Source organism: Tenrec ecaudatus, chromosome 17 (genome assembly GCF_050624435.1).
Source record: "Tenrec ecaudatus isolate mTenEca1 chromosome 17, mTenEca1.hap1, whole genome shotgun sequence".
NCBI lineage: Eukaryota > Metazoa > Chordata > Mammalia > Afrosoricida > Tenrecidae > Tenrec > Tenrec ecaudatus.
The window spans coordinates 41330850-41344448 of NC_134546.1; the positions used below are offsets into that span (position 1 = coordinate 41330850).

The following is a 13599-nucleotide window of genomic DNA, read 5'->3' on the forward strand; positions in this document are numbered from 1 at the left end:
GTTATCCCTTTCATAATATTGCTAGCATGCTCTTGCTTTTCAATATGCATATCTCAGCGGGCAAGCATATGCATAGCTGATCAGGCAAGTGCCTGGGATTCTGGGTATCCGGCTTTCCGTCTTGTGTACATGCTCACCACCAGGTGAGTGTGCTGTGGGAACAAGGGTGGAGGGCCGCTGCTCTCCAGACCGCTCGAGAAGCCAGGGGCAGTGACAGCCGTACCACCTTAGCCTCTCTCTTTGTCCAGCTCACCCTTGTGCTGCAGGGCAGCCTGCTCCCTCAGGGAGAGCTCTCTGCAAGCCCAGGCCTTACTCTAGGTGGACCAGCGAGCTAGGAGAGGAGTCCTTGAGCTCAGGCCGCCAGCCTTCCTTGGGGCACTTTCTTCCTACAATAGAAGGGTTATGATCTCAAGGAGCAGTCTGGAAAACCCTGGAGAGCAAGCACATCCATTGCTGGTGTGAGGATTTCAAGCATGGGGACCTGGTTCTTCTGCATCAGCAAACCCAAACTCACTGCCATCGAGTGGACGCTGACTCATGGCGACACTACAGGATAGGGTACACCTGTGAGTGTTGGTGACTGTAACACTTTATGGGAGTAGAAAGCCTCATCTTTCTCCTGTCGCCCTGCTGGTGGTTTCAAATTGCTGACTTTGCGGTGAGCAGTTGTGGTTGCTACATAATCTGTTGTCAATTTGAGACTTAAGAGTGAAGGGGTGGGGTTTAGCCTGCCAATCAGGTCACGGCTTGATGACCTCATTTGAAGGCGCTAAGGAGATAAATAGCTTGTTGGAGTAGGATACTGACGCACTCCCTGTGAGACATTCCTATTGAGAAGACACACGGGGCTACACTAGAGCCCAGGAGCTGAAGGAACCATGTGGAGACTGCTGCCAGTACCTTTGGATCCACAAGACTTTCCACCCACTGGCCTGTGATCTTCCTGCATTCGGCATCATTGCATGTGTTGCATGAGTCTGAAGAGGAATTTATAGACTGGTATTGGACATATGGGCTAATATCAGACTTCTGGACTTGGTCTGGTCTGGACTGGGATAGTTTCTCAATAGTCAATTTCTCTTGTATATAAGGCTCTTTCTTATACACATATGAGTCTCTATGAATTTGTTTCTGTAGTCTACCCAGACTGACCCAGCAGCCCAATGTGTAACCACTGTGTAGCCACCAGGGGCACCTCAGGGACATGGAAAAACAAAGCAGCCAACCCAGAGCCCCCCTCCCCGCTCAAGATGCCTGGTTATTATCTGGCCTCCTCTCATCACTTTACATCTTCTTCACTGTCTTCCCGCTTGACTGCACATCCCACCTGCCATCTCAGAGCGGCAGGAGGCCCAGCATCTCACTCCCTGGGTGGCTGTTTTCCACATGCTGAGGCTAGGCGGTGTCCCCCATCCTTTTCATCAGAATGTCCCATCGGTCCCACGTTGCCCCAACCCCGGGGAATACATTGCCATTTTCAAGGAGATGAGGTTGTCAGGGGCCATTGCTGTTGAAAATCTAAATCAAGAGAAAATTCCCCTTCCCTAACCTCTGCAGGTCTTCTTCCTGCCCTGGTTTGCTTTAATTGTGTTCAGTTATGGTCGCAAATTGTTGAAACTAGGCTCAATGAACAAATAATCCCAGTAATGGCCAGACCAAATTAACTGTTCAAATTGCCTGACAGAGCATGCTGCATGTTTGACCAGAATCGGCTCTTTCCATATCCTGATGACTATGCCAGAATAAAAGAAGTAAATCTAATCCATCGATCATATTTCCCTGGCCAAGAAAAGTCAAGTCAATCCATCGATCACAATTTCCATCCTCCAGGTGGAAGAGGCCCAGGCAGAACCACCTTCTGAAGCCCAGTGAGAGAAGCCCCACACTCCAGCCAGAGCACTCTGCACTGGGGCACTCTGGGAGGGGCAGAGATAGCCTTCCGGACCCGTGGAGGTCTCTGGGGACAGCCGAAGTCTCTGTTTCCTGGCCTGCTTGAGGAAGCAGGGTGTTTGAGAACCGCACTGGCCATCTTCCATGCCATTATTCTGCCCAGGGGCATATCTCAGGGAGGTGTTTGAGACGGAGATGGATGTAGATGTTGTGCTGAACTTTTGCTCCATGAGTTTGAACGCTACGTATTTCCTGCCCTTAGAACAGAATACAAACCCCATACCAGGGCCTCCCTGAAAGGAGCCCTGGTGGTGCAGTGTTTAAGCACTCAGGTGCTAACCAAAAGGCCGCCAGTTCGAACCCCCCAGCTGCTCCACAGGAGACAGACGTGGAGGTCTGCTTCCATTGCTGGGCCACACTCAGCTTGGAAACCCTACAGGGCAGCTGGACTCTGCCTTAGATCTTTGCTATGAGTTGGAATCGACTCGATGACAGTGAGTGAGAGAGTAAAACACTGCTGACATGGGGAGCTTCCATCCCCTGTGAAAAATGAACTGGAGGCTCCCCAAAGTCCACCCAGTACAGAGATGGGGGTTCTCTGAGTGGAACTGTTGGCGCTGATGAGGCTGGTCCATGGTGCTATGTGACGACTCTGCTGTCGGGCCAGGGGGAAGCATGCCTTTTCTGATAGTGGGCTGTCTCTACCACACCATCCACCTGAGTCAGGGACTGGAGAGGGAGGCTGGGAAATGGAGGCAGCATGCAGGAGGGTGTTGAATATTTCAGCAAACTGTCAACTTCAATGTATCGAGGCTGCGTCTGTCTTTGGAACCAGGCTGCTCTGGGGTTTGCAGCCAGTCAGTTGCTTAGTAACACGTGCGAAGCATCAGGGACTAGCCACTTGAAAGTTTATTTTTGCCGTGAGTTAGTTGCTGAAGATGGAATGTGATCTGGTAGCCAGAGTAATGTTTCATTTTTATTCATGAGCTGGGGAAATAAGCACATACTTACAGTGAAATCAGCGTCGTCCCATTGAACGCATGGCTTTGTATTTCTTCAAATCCATTTCCATATAGTTTGCTGAAGGAGGGAGAGAGGGGGCTCAGGAGCGGGAAGGAGAGGGATGCAGCATAGTTTGGCCGCAGATGTTCTCCCGCCTGATGAGTTTATTGCTAAAATAATGACTGGCTTCCACAGTATCTATGACTGTCTCTCATCTTAGGGGGTGGGAGATGAAGCTCTTATCTCCACCTCCAACCCTGTCTTGCCTCCCCACTCCCTGCCAATTTGTTAAGTGCAAGTGCTTGATCGGCCATTCCTGGTGCGTGTGATGATTTAATCCTCATCGCCGTGTCCATTACCACATTGATCAGAAACCCAAGTGCTAGCTGGTTATGCAGTTTGCTCCAGTCTAATCAGGAAGAAGTCGTCCACATTTCCCAACTGAGAGACATTTTACAAAATACTGGCCGGCAACCCTCAACACTGCCAAGGTCAGCAGAAACCAAGGAATTCCGAGAAGCTGCCACAACCCTAAGGACGCATGATTATGAAATGGATTGTGGCAGTCTGGATGGGACCCCGGGACTCAGAAAGGACATTGGGGAAGGAGGGAAGAGACCTGAATAATGTACAGCCCGTACTGAATAAGAGAGTATTGGTATTTGTTCCTTCATCAGGACAGATGGCCTGTTTCATCTAAGACTCTGACAGAGGCAACCGGGTAAATGGGAATGCTGGTGATCTTTGTAATAATTCTGTGAACCGATAATTGTTTTATAATAAACATTTGTTTAGAACATTAAAAAGCACAGATAATATTAACAGTTACAGAAAAAGGAGTTCAGGGGCAGAGCTGGACTTTGAGGCCAGAGCTGTCTGCCTGACACGTTAGTCTCATGTCCGCGCCTCGGGCGTCCATGGGCCATGGGCACAGAGCCTGCTGCAAAGCTGGTGGCAGCAGATGGGGCCAGTGCTGAGTCAGCCTTTCTCTCTCTTGGATGAGGATGGGGTTTTTGCTGATGTTTAGTTTGGCTCCACAACCAAGACAATTTCAGTATGTATAAAATGCTCCTTAAGACCTATTAGTGGTTAGTGAAATCACTTGAGTAGGTGCAGGTACATTTAAAAAAAACGAACTAGAACACAACAATTAATAGAAGGCATTAGAGTGCTCCGTATGTAGTTAAGATAGTGAATTATGAAATTGTGTTCTATTCCTTTTTATGTGTTACACATGCACACATGCATTATGTATATGTGTGTTTGTATACGTCTGCCCTGGATAAGACCTGCGAGACTCCATAGAACACAGGCACTCAGGGAAACCAGAGCCACAAGGTTCTAGGAGAGGCTCAAGGCCCTCTCTGTCCCTTCATTTTAAATGGGAGGGAACAGGCCCAGAGAGGAGAGTGACCACCTAGGCTGATGGGGCAGAAACAGAACCAGAACACACGAGGTCTCGGGCCATTTCCAGCACATCGGCTATTCTGGCTGTTTTCATTTTCCTTCCTCGGATTGCCATGTGGCCTCCCCAGCCTCCTCCTGCTGGCTGTGCCTCAGGGTCATCTGACTGTGGCCCTACCTGATCTTCCCTCCAGCCTTCCCTCCCTGCGCACCTCCCGAGACTTGTTTTTCCATCGTTGCTTTACCACTATCTGAGGCCCACAGGCAACAGCTAGTCCTCATCTTTCAGCCTATAGGACAGCCACTATTACTCCCACCACTGCCATTACTATAAATCTCTATGGAAACAGACAGGCTCTTCTCTCTCCTGCAGAGTGGCTGGTGGGCTTGAACCTCAGACCTTGCTGTTGATAGTCCAACACTTACCCGACAGTGCTACCCGAGCTCCTTGGACAACCAGTACTTACCATTTAATGCTAAGTCCATTTGCCCTGACTTTGAAAGGGCTGAACCAACACCCCCACTCACAACAGATTTTCCATCACCCTCACCTTGCCCTGCTGCACGGGCAGCTTTGAAATCATTGACAAGGCGTTGAGTCATTTATTGCACTGACCATCCACTGTCACCAGTTTGATTTCCACTTAGAGTGAACTGAGTTAACTGCTCATCAGATTCCAAGGGGCCAATCCTTACAGAAGCAGAGTGCCACATCTTTCTCCCATGGGAAAGTCGGTGAGTTCCTGCGCATTACTAGGGCGTGATTAGCCCCTACACTACAGGAATCTTTGCTATATTGGAGCAAGGATAAACCCTATCCAATTGACCTACAACTTCCACTTAAGGACACACCTAGGAACAGATCTCCTTTGTAACCTAGGAACTGTCCAGATGAGATTTCACTCGTTTGTGACCTAATCCTTTCAGCAGAATGTAAGCTTCTTGGGAGCAAGGATTTCGCACCATTTTGTTCACAGATGAATCCCCTATAGGCATGACAGTGTCTAGCACCTAGGAGGATTACAATAAATACATCTTCAATGAGTAGACCAATTTCACTCTATGTGTCATAGCCAAACAAGTATAAACATTATTGACCTAAATGAAAGTATTTGTATGAATTTTTCAGGTGCAATTATGGAAGTCCCAAGTAAGAAAGGGTGGTGGTGTAACAGAAGCTTAAGTTCCTTGTATCTGGGAAGACCCCAGCCTTCCCATGCTGGGTTGCTGGCAGCTGCATGCCAAGGCTAGGGACGGACTGGGGATGTGACTTGGGAAGTAGTTCTCAGTCCCAGGCTTTGGGCTGTTAATCATAAGGCCAACACTTCGAGCCAGCCAGCTGCTCCACCAGAGAAAGACGAGGCTTTCTGCTTTTGTAAAAAATGACAGTGCTAGAAACCCACAGGGCAGTGCTACCCGGTCCCAGAGGATCACTTTGAGTCAGAATGGACTTGATGGCAGTGGGGTTGGTTTTGGCTCGGCTGCAGATGCCTCTTGCTAGCAGTTTTCCTCCACCAATAACAACAAAGTTAGTTAGTGCAAGAAAGTCTTGTCTTTCTACGGAGGAGCTGGCTGGTGCTTTCAAATGGCTGACCTTGTGGTCAGCAGTCCTACTAATGGCAGCTGGGCTCCCTTAAGTTTCCCTAGATGTTGCTAAGGAAAATGAGCACTAAATTTTACCTTGTGTGTGTGGTATGTGGGAAGTCACCTTCAGTCAACCAACTGCACATCTGAGAGAATCAACCCTGAAGGGCTCTGAGGGCAAAATAGTGAAAGATGTAGGAAGCTTCAAGAGACGGAGTCATGGTACCCAAAAGAATTGGTTGACATTCAACTCTTCCAAGAGGTAGAACATGATCAAGAACTGATCAACGACATGGAAGGAAGAAGTCCAAGTGGCACTAAATACATTAGGGAAAAACAAGGTTCTAGGAAATGACAAAATCCCACAGGAAATGTTCTAACAAACCGATGCTGGGCCAGAAGTACTTGCTCATCGGTGCAAAGAAAGTTGGAACACAGCTACTTGGTCCACTGATTGGAGAGATAAATATCTGTGCCCATTCTAAGGAAAGGTGACTCACATAATGCATAAATTCTTGTACAATATCACACGCAAGCACAATTGTACTAAAGATAATTAAGACACTAAAGGGGGAACTGATTACAAGGATCCACATGTGACCTCTTCCCTGGGAGAGGGACAGCAGAGAAGGGGGGAAGGGAGACTCCGGATAGGGCAAGATATGACAAAATAACGATGTATAAATTACCAAGGGCACATGAGGGAGGGGGAAAAGGGGAGGGAGGGGAAAAAAAAAGAGGACCTGATGCAAGGGGCTTAAGTGGAGAGCAAATGCCTTGAGAATGATTGGGGCAGGGAATGTATGGATGTGCTTTATACAATTGATGTATGTATATGTATGGATGGTCATAAGAGTTGTATGAGTCCCTAATAAAATGTAAAAAAAGAAAAGAGGAGAAAAAATGATTAGGGCAAAGACTGTACAGATGTGCTTTATACAATTGATGTATGTATATGTATGAACTGTGATAAGAATTGTATGAGCCCCAATAAATTGTTAAAAAAAGATAATTAAGAAATGGTTGTAGCAGTGTAGGGAGCTGCAGACAGGGAGTGGCCCCAAATATAAATTGTACCCAAAAGAGGACGTGGAATAAGGAATGCATCTTGGTTGCAAACAGAGAATACCAGGAAAATGTTTACTTGTGTTTACTTGACTATGCAAACACATTCAACTGAGGGGATCAAAGCAAACTTTGGACAACATTGGGAAGAATGAGAATTCCAGAATACTTCATTGGGCTCCTGCAGCACCAAGGGGATACTTACTGGTCCAAAATCAGGAAAGATGTGTGTCAGGGCTGTATCTTTTCATCATACTAATTCAATCTATATGCTGAGTGGATAATCCAAGAAACTAGACTGTGTGAAGACCTGGACATCCAGATTGCAAGAAAGATTACTATGACAGGTAGAAAGCTTCCCTTTGACATGTAGATGACACACCCTGGCTTGCTTATCATGAAGAGGACTTAAAGCACTTATTAATGAAAATTAAAGTCTACAGCCTTCAGTATGGATTAGAACTCAATCTAAAGAAGGCAAAACTCACCACATCTAGACCAATAAAGAACATCATGATCGTGGAGAAAAGAGAGAAGTTGCTAAGGAGTTGACTTGACTTGAGTCTATAATCAGTGCTCATGAAGAAGTAGTCAAAAATCAAATGATGGATAGCATTGGGAAATGTGCTGCCGAGGACCTCTTTAAAGTGATAATGAGCCAGGACATCACTTTGAGGACTAAAGTACACCAGACCCAAGCGATGGTTATTTTTAATCACGTCAGGTGCATGTGAAAGCTGGACAAAGCACAGGGAAGACTTCATAGCGATTGGTGACTTTGAGTTCTAGTGTTGGTGGAGAATATTGAATATAGAGAACAACAAAGTTGTTTTGGACGAAGTACATTCAGAATGCTTCTTAGAAGAGAGGATGCCAAGACTTTGTCTCATGTACTTTAGACATGTTATCAGGAGAGACCAGTCCCTGGAAAAGGACATCATGCTTGGTACAGGAGAAAATCAGTGAAGAAGAGAAATATTCTTGATGATATGGATTGGCACAGTGGCTGAAACAGTGGTCGCAAACACAACAATTATGGCGGTGGCCAGGACTGGGCAGCGTTTTGTTCTTTTCTCCATGGAACCAATTTGACAATATCGAACACCACTACCACCACCACTATCACCACCAAAGTCTATTTATTAGATTGAGTCCAAAGAGAAAAAGGGCATATTTAATTCATACACTAAACTTCAGTACCTGGCAGAGAGTGAGAAAAAGCCTGAGCTCTTGTGGGAGGGGCACTTTGCCTGACTTTCCTGCTATTACATGCTTTCTTCTGACTCTAGAGCAGGGGTAGGAAACCTTGGCTGATGGGCTATATAAAGCCCGTAAAACCATCAATACCAGGTCACATCTCATGCCACACCAAAGAAAAGCCGTTCCAGCCGTCACATTCCAAACCAAACTCACTGCCATGGAGTCAATTCTGACTCATAGTGACCCTACAGGACAGGGTAGAGCTGCCCCTGTGAGTTTCCTACACTATAACTCTTTATGAGAGTAGAAAACCTTGTCTTTGTCCCTTGGAGTGGCTGGTGGTTTTGAATTGCTGACCTTGTGGTTGACAACCCAACCTGTAGCCCCCTATACCATCAGGGCTCTGAGCCATCACATTAGGGGTTTGTTAATTATAAGTTTAACCAAATATAGCTGGATAATTTTGTATGTCCCTTGAATGATGTTATAAATATCCAAATGACCCTTGTCAGAAAAAGGGTTCCCCTCCCACATCCCTCAACATATCCTCCATCTAGATCAGGTGTTCTCAACCTGTGGGTCATGACCCCTTTGGGGGTCGAACGACCCTTTCACAGTAATCCCCTGATTCACAACAGTAGAAAAATTACAGTTATGAAGTAGCAACGAAAATAATTTTATGTTGTCAATTTGAGGATTAAGAGTGAAGGGGTGGAGTTTAGCCTGTCAGTCAGGTTGGAGCTTGGTGACATCATTTGGAGGCACGAAGGAGATAAGCAGCTCATTAGAGGTGGTACACGGGCTTACTTCCTGGGAGACGTTGCAGCTGACAAGACACATAGAACTATGCTAGGGCCCTGAGCTGGAGGAGCCACATGGAGACCCCTGCCAGCGCTCAGAGTCTTCCGCTGCCACTGGATCCACAGGACTTTCCATTCACTAGCCTGCGATCTTCCTGCATTTGACATCATTGCATATGTTTTGTAAGTCTGAAGAGGAACTTATAGATTGGTATCAGATATATGGGCCAATACCAGACTTATGGACTTGATCTGGACTGGGCTGGGATGATTTCTCAATATTCAATTGCTCTTGTATATAAAGCACTTTCTTATACACACAAGAGTGTCTCTATGAATTTGTTTCTCCAGTGGTTTAGGTCTATTGTTTTGCCTAATTATATGCAATCTCCTTCCCTCTTAGCAGCTCAATATTATTGGATTTTTCATTTTATACTTGGAATCTTATTCTTGGATAGCCTCCTGTCATTTGGGAGATTGAATTTCCTCAAAGTAATCTGTTTTAGATGGAAGAATCATACTGTCTTTTCCATGAACTTCTTTGGAGTCTGGCTTTTTAGAGTTTAGTATTTATCAAAGTTTTCTCCCCATCTACCAAATCAGTATCACCCGGGATTTCTTGTTAAAATGCAGCCATAGACCTCCTGAATCTGAATATAGTAGTCGTGGCACCAGGAATATGCAGGTTTACAAAAGAACTTCCAGATGAGCCTAGGGAGTACCAGTTTTGGGGCCAGTTAGAAACGTTTTCATCATGCAGGTAAGCTGGTCTATTGGCCATAGTTAAGTGGCCTTCAGCCCTCTGACTATGACAGAAGGACAGATTTCCCATTTTCAGCCCTCTACAGAATTTCCCTGCAATGCCTGTCAGTTTGTCCCACTGTGGTGGCTGATGGGTCGCTGTGATGCTGGAAGCTGTGTCACTGGTAATTCAAATGCCAGCGGGGTCACCCCAAGTGGACAGGCTTCAGTGGGGGCTTCTAGATTAAGAACAACATGAAGGAAGGAATTGGCTGCCCACTCTGGGCAAAGCAGCCCCTGAAAACCTTAATGCATAACCTTGAACCTTGTCTGCAACTGACTGCCTAGCGAATGGAAGCAGAACCTTGTCAGACATAGTGCCGGAGCCTGGGCCCCTCGGGTTGGAGGGCACAAAACGTGAAACCGTGACGGAGGAAGGAGCAGCTTTCTCCGAGTGCAGCTGGTCCTGGCAATGTGAGTGGGGGAAAGCCCGTGGGAGCGGAGACTTTGGGACTTTCATTTGCTGATGGGGCACGACTCAAGGTTAGCAACAGCCACAAAAATCTGCTAATGACTTGAACATGGAATGCATGAATTTAGATCTAGGAAAGTCAGACGCCAAAAATGAAATGGAATGGTAAAAGATCGATGCCTTAGACATTAGTGAGCTGGAATGAACTGGTACTGGCCATTTTGAATCAGATAAGCATGATGTCCTTCTCTAGGGGCTGGTCCCTGCTGACTTTATGTGCAATAAAGTATCACCGTCCTCGCTGCTAAGGAGCATTTTGGCTGTACTTCTTCTAAGACAGACTTGTTTGTTCTATTGTCAGTCCATAGTATATTTAAAACTCTTTAACAACCTCATAATTCAAAGGCATCAACTCTCTTGGCTTCCTTCTTCATTGTCCAGCTTTCACATGCATACGAGGTGATTGAAAATACCATGCCTTGGGCCAGGGGAACCTTACTTTGCAAGGAAACGTCTTTGCTTAACACTTTATAGCAACGGTCCTCAACCTGTGGGTCACAATCCCTTTGGGGGTCGAATGACCCTTTCATAGGGGTCACCCAATTCATAACATTAGCAAAATTACAGTTATGAAGTAGCAACAAAAATAATTTTATCGTTGGGGAGTCACCACAACATGAGGAACTGTATTCAAGGGTCCCGGCATTAGAAAGGTTGAGAACCCCTACTATATAGTGATCCTTTGAAGATTTGCCCAGTGTAATATATCATTTGGTTTTTTGCTTACTGTTTCGATGGGCATTGATTATGGTTCCAAGCTAATCATGAATTATTATGCTGGGAATGACACAATCAGGAAAATAGTTTTGTATTCATTTTCAAAAAACCAAATCAACCAAACAAAAACCCAAACAACCAAACTCACTGCCATTGAGTCAATGTTGACTCCCCATGAGTTTCTGAGACTGTAACTATTTATGAGAGTAGAAAGCCCTGTCTTTCTCTCTGAGAGTTGCTGGTGACTTTGAATTGCTGACTATGTAGATTTCAGCCCAAAGCTTAACCACTACACCAGCAGGGCTCCTGTTCGATCAAGTGCAGTGTAGGAGAGAGCAAGTATAGAAAGCTGAATGAAGGTCGAACATGATAGTGGGACAGGAGGAAAGTAAAAGGAAATAGAGGAAAGAATTTAGGAGGCAAAAGACAATTATAGAGGTATAAACATAAGCATGTACATATGTAAATATATTACTATATAATGATAGGGATATAGGTCTATATACATATTTTTATAGGATAAGTATTAAGGTAGCAGATGGACATTGGGCCTCTACTCAAGTCCTCCCTCAATGCAAGAACAATTTGTCCTAATAACTTGGCATTCTGTGATGCTCACCTTACCGACAGGGTCACTGAAGACAAAATGGCTACATAAGTTAATGTGGTGAAGAAAGTTGATGGTGCCCGGCTATTACAAGATATAGCATCTGGGGTCTTAAAGGCTTGAAAGTTAAACAAACAGCCATCTAGCATCTAGCTAGCCATCTAGCATCTTGGGTCTTAAAGGCTTGAAGTTAAACAAACAGCCATCAAAGCTTACATGGAAGAAGCACACCAACCCATGTGATCACAAGGTGTCCACAGAATCAGGTATCAAGCATCAGAAGACCCAAAACAAACAACAATTTTGATGCAAATGAGGGGGTCAGAGTGGAGACCCAAAGTCCATCTGTAGATAATTCGACATACCCTCACCAAAGGGTCATCAGGAAGGGTCAAACAGGCCCGGGTGCAGTATAGCATCAAGGAAACACACAACATTCCTCTAGTTCTTTAATGCTCCCCTGCCCCCTCCACTATCATGACCTCAGCTCTGTCTTTACAAATCTGGCTAGAACAGAGCAGGTACAGATAAGAGCTCTCAACACACAGAATCCAGGACAGATAAGCCCCTCAGGACCAATATTGAGAGTGGCATACCATAAGGGTAGGGGGAAGTGGAGAGAGAAGAGGGTGAAAGGGGGAACCAATGGCAATGATTGACATAAAACACCTCCCCCCCAATCTGGGGGCGAACAACAGAAAAGTTGGTGAAGGGAGACTGTGGGAGGTGTGAAATATGAAAATAAAAATCTATAAATTATCAAGGGTTCATGAAGGGGGGATCGAGGAGGGAGGGGGGAAAAAGAGCTGATATCAAGGGCTGAAGTAGAAAGAAAATGTTTTGAAATGATGATGGCAACATATGTGCAAATGTGTTTGATATAATTGATGCGTAGATTGTTATAAGAGCTGCAAGAGCCCCCAATAAAATGATTTATTTGAAAAAAGAAGAAAATTTCGAAGTATAGCTCAAGAAGACAAAGTCAAATATTATAATAAAATGTGCAAAGACTACAGTTAGAAAACCAAAAAGGAAGAACTCTTCTGCATATCACAAACTGAAAGACTCAAGAAAAAATTCAAGCTTTGAATCGCAATATCGAAAGATTCAACAGGCAAAATATTGAATACAGGAAGCGTCAAAGAAGATGGAAAGAATATAGAAAGAATATTGAAAGTCTCTTTCCCAAAAAGAACTAGTCGACAGTCCACCATCTCAGGAGGTAGGGTATGAACAAGAATCAATGGTGCTGAACGAAGAAGTTAAGCTGCACTGAAAGTCTTAGCTAAACACAAAGCTCCAGGAATTGATGGAATAGCCATCGAAATGTTTCATCAAGCTGATGAACACTGGAAGCACTCCCTCACCTGTGCCAGAACATTTGGAAGACACTCCTTGGCCAACTGAGTGGAAGAGATCCATATTTGTACCCATTCTAAAGAAAGGTGACCTATGTTATAGAACCATATCTTTAGTATCACCTGCAAGCAAATTGGGCTGAGCCATAGCTATGCACAGAATCTGACTGTAATTTGTTCTGTTGTGCACAGGGTTGCTAAGGGCTATAATGGACTTAATGGCACCTAAGAACAACAATAACGACAATGGAATTGCCTTGTAATGCAGGCAGTCTGTTAGCTTGTAGCCTCCTCAATTTGGGGAGGGATTTTATACCTCTGAGTGGAGCAGGTCAGGGCAGTGGCCCCCAGCTGCCCGACAGTATTCACTTTTCAAGGATCCTCAAGATGTAGAGATTGATCGGCATCCAGATATTTTGGAATGTGATATTTTTCATACATGTAGTTGCAGTGACTTAAGCATTGCACTGTTAACCACAAGGTCAGTGGTTCAACCCCACCTTTTGCTTCATAGGAGAAATACGAGGCGGTCTGCTCCAGTAAAGTCTCAGAAACCTTAAGGAGCAGTCTACTCTGTCATATGGAGTCACTGTGAATTGAAGTGGGTTTGGTGTGTGTATTCATGAAAAGTAAGTATATATTTGGTATACATAGATATGAAAAAACACTCAGGAAAAAATACATATGAAAAGTACAGAC

At 45.1% G+C, this 13599-nt stretch overlaps 1 protein-coding gene across 1 annotated transcript in view; it reads right to left on the minus strand.

Annotated features, from left to right (window-relative positions):
• Positions 1 to 13599, minus strand: part of LHCGR (luteinizing hormone/choriogonadotropin receptor) — an 81538-nt gene that overhangs the window by 17105 nt on the left and 50834 nt on the right. The window contains exon 7 of the mRNA XM_075535549.1: positions 2902 to 2970. Coding sequence (XP_075391664.1) covers positions 2902 to 2970 — 69 coding nt within the window. The remainder of the gene's footprint in view (positions 1 to 2901; positions 2971 to 13599) is intronic.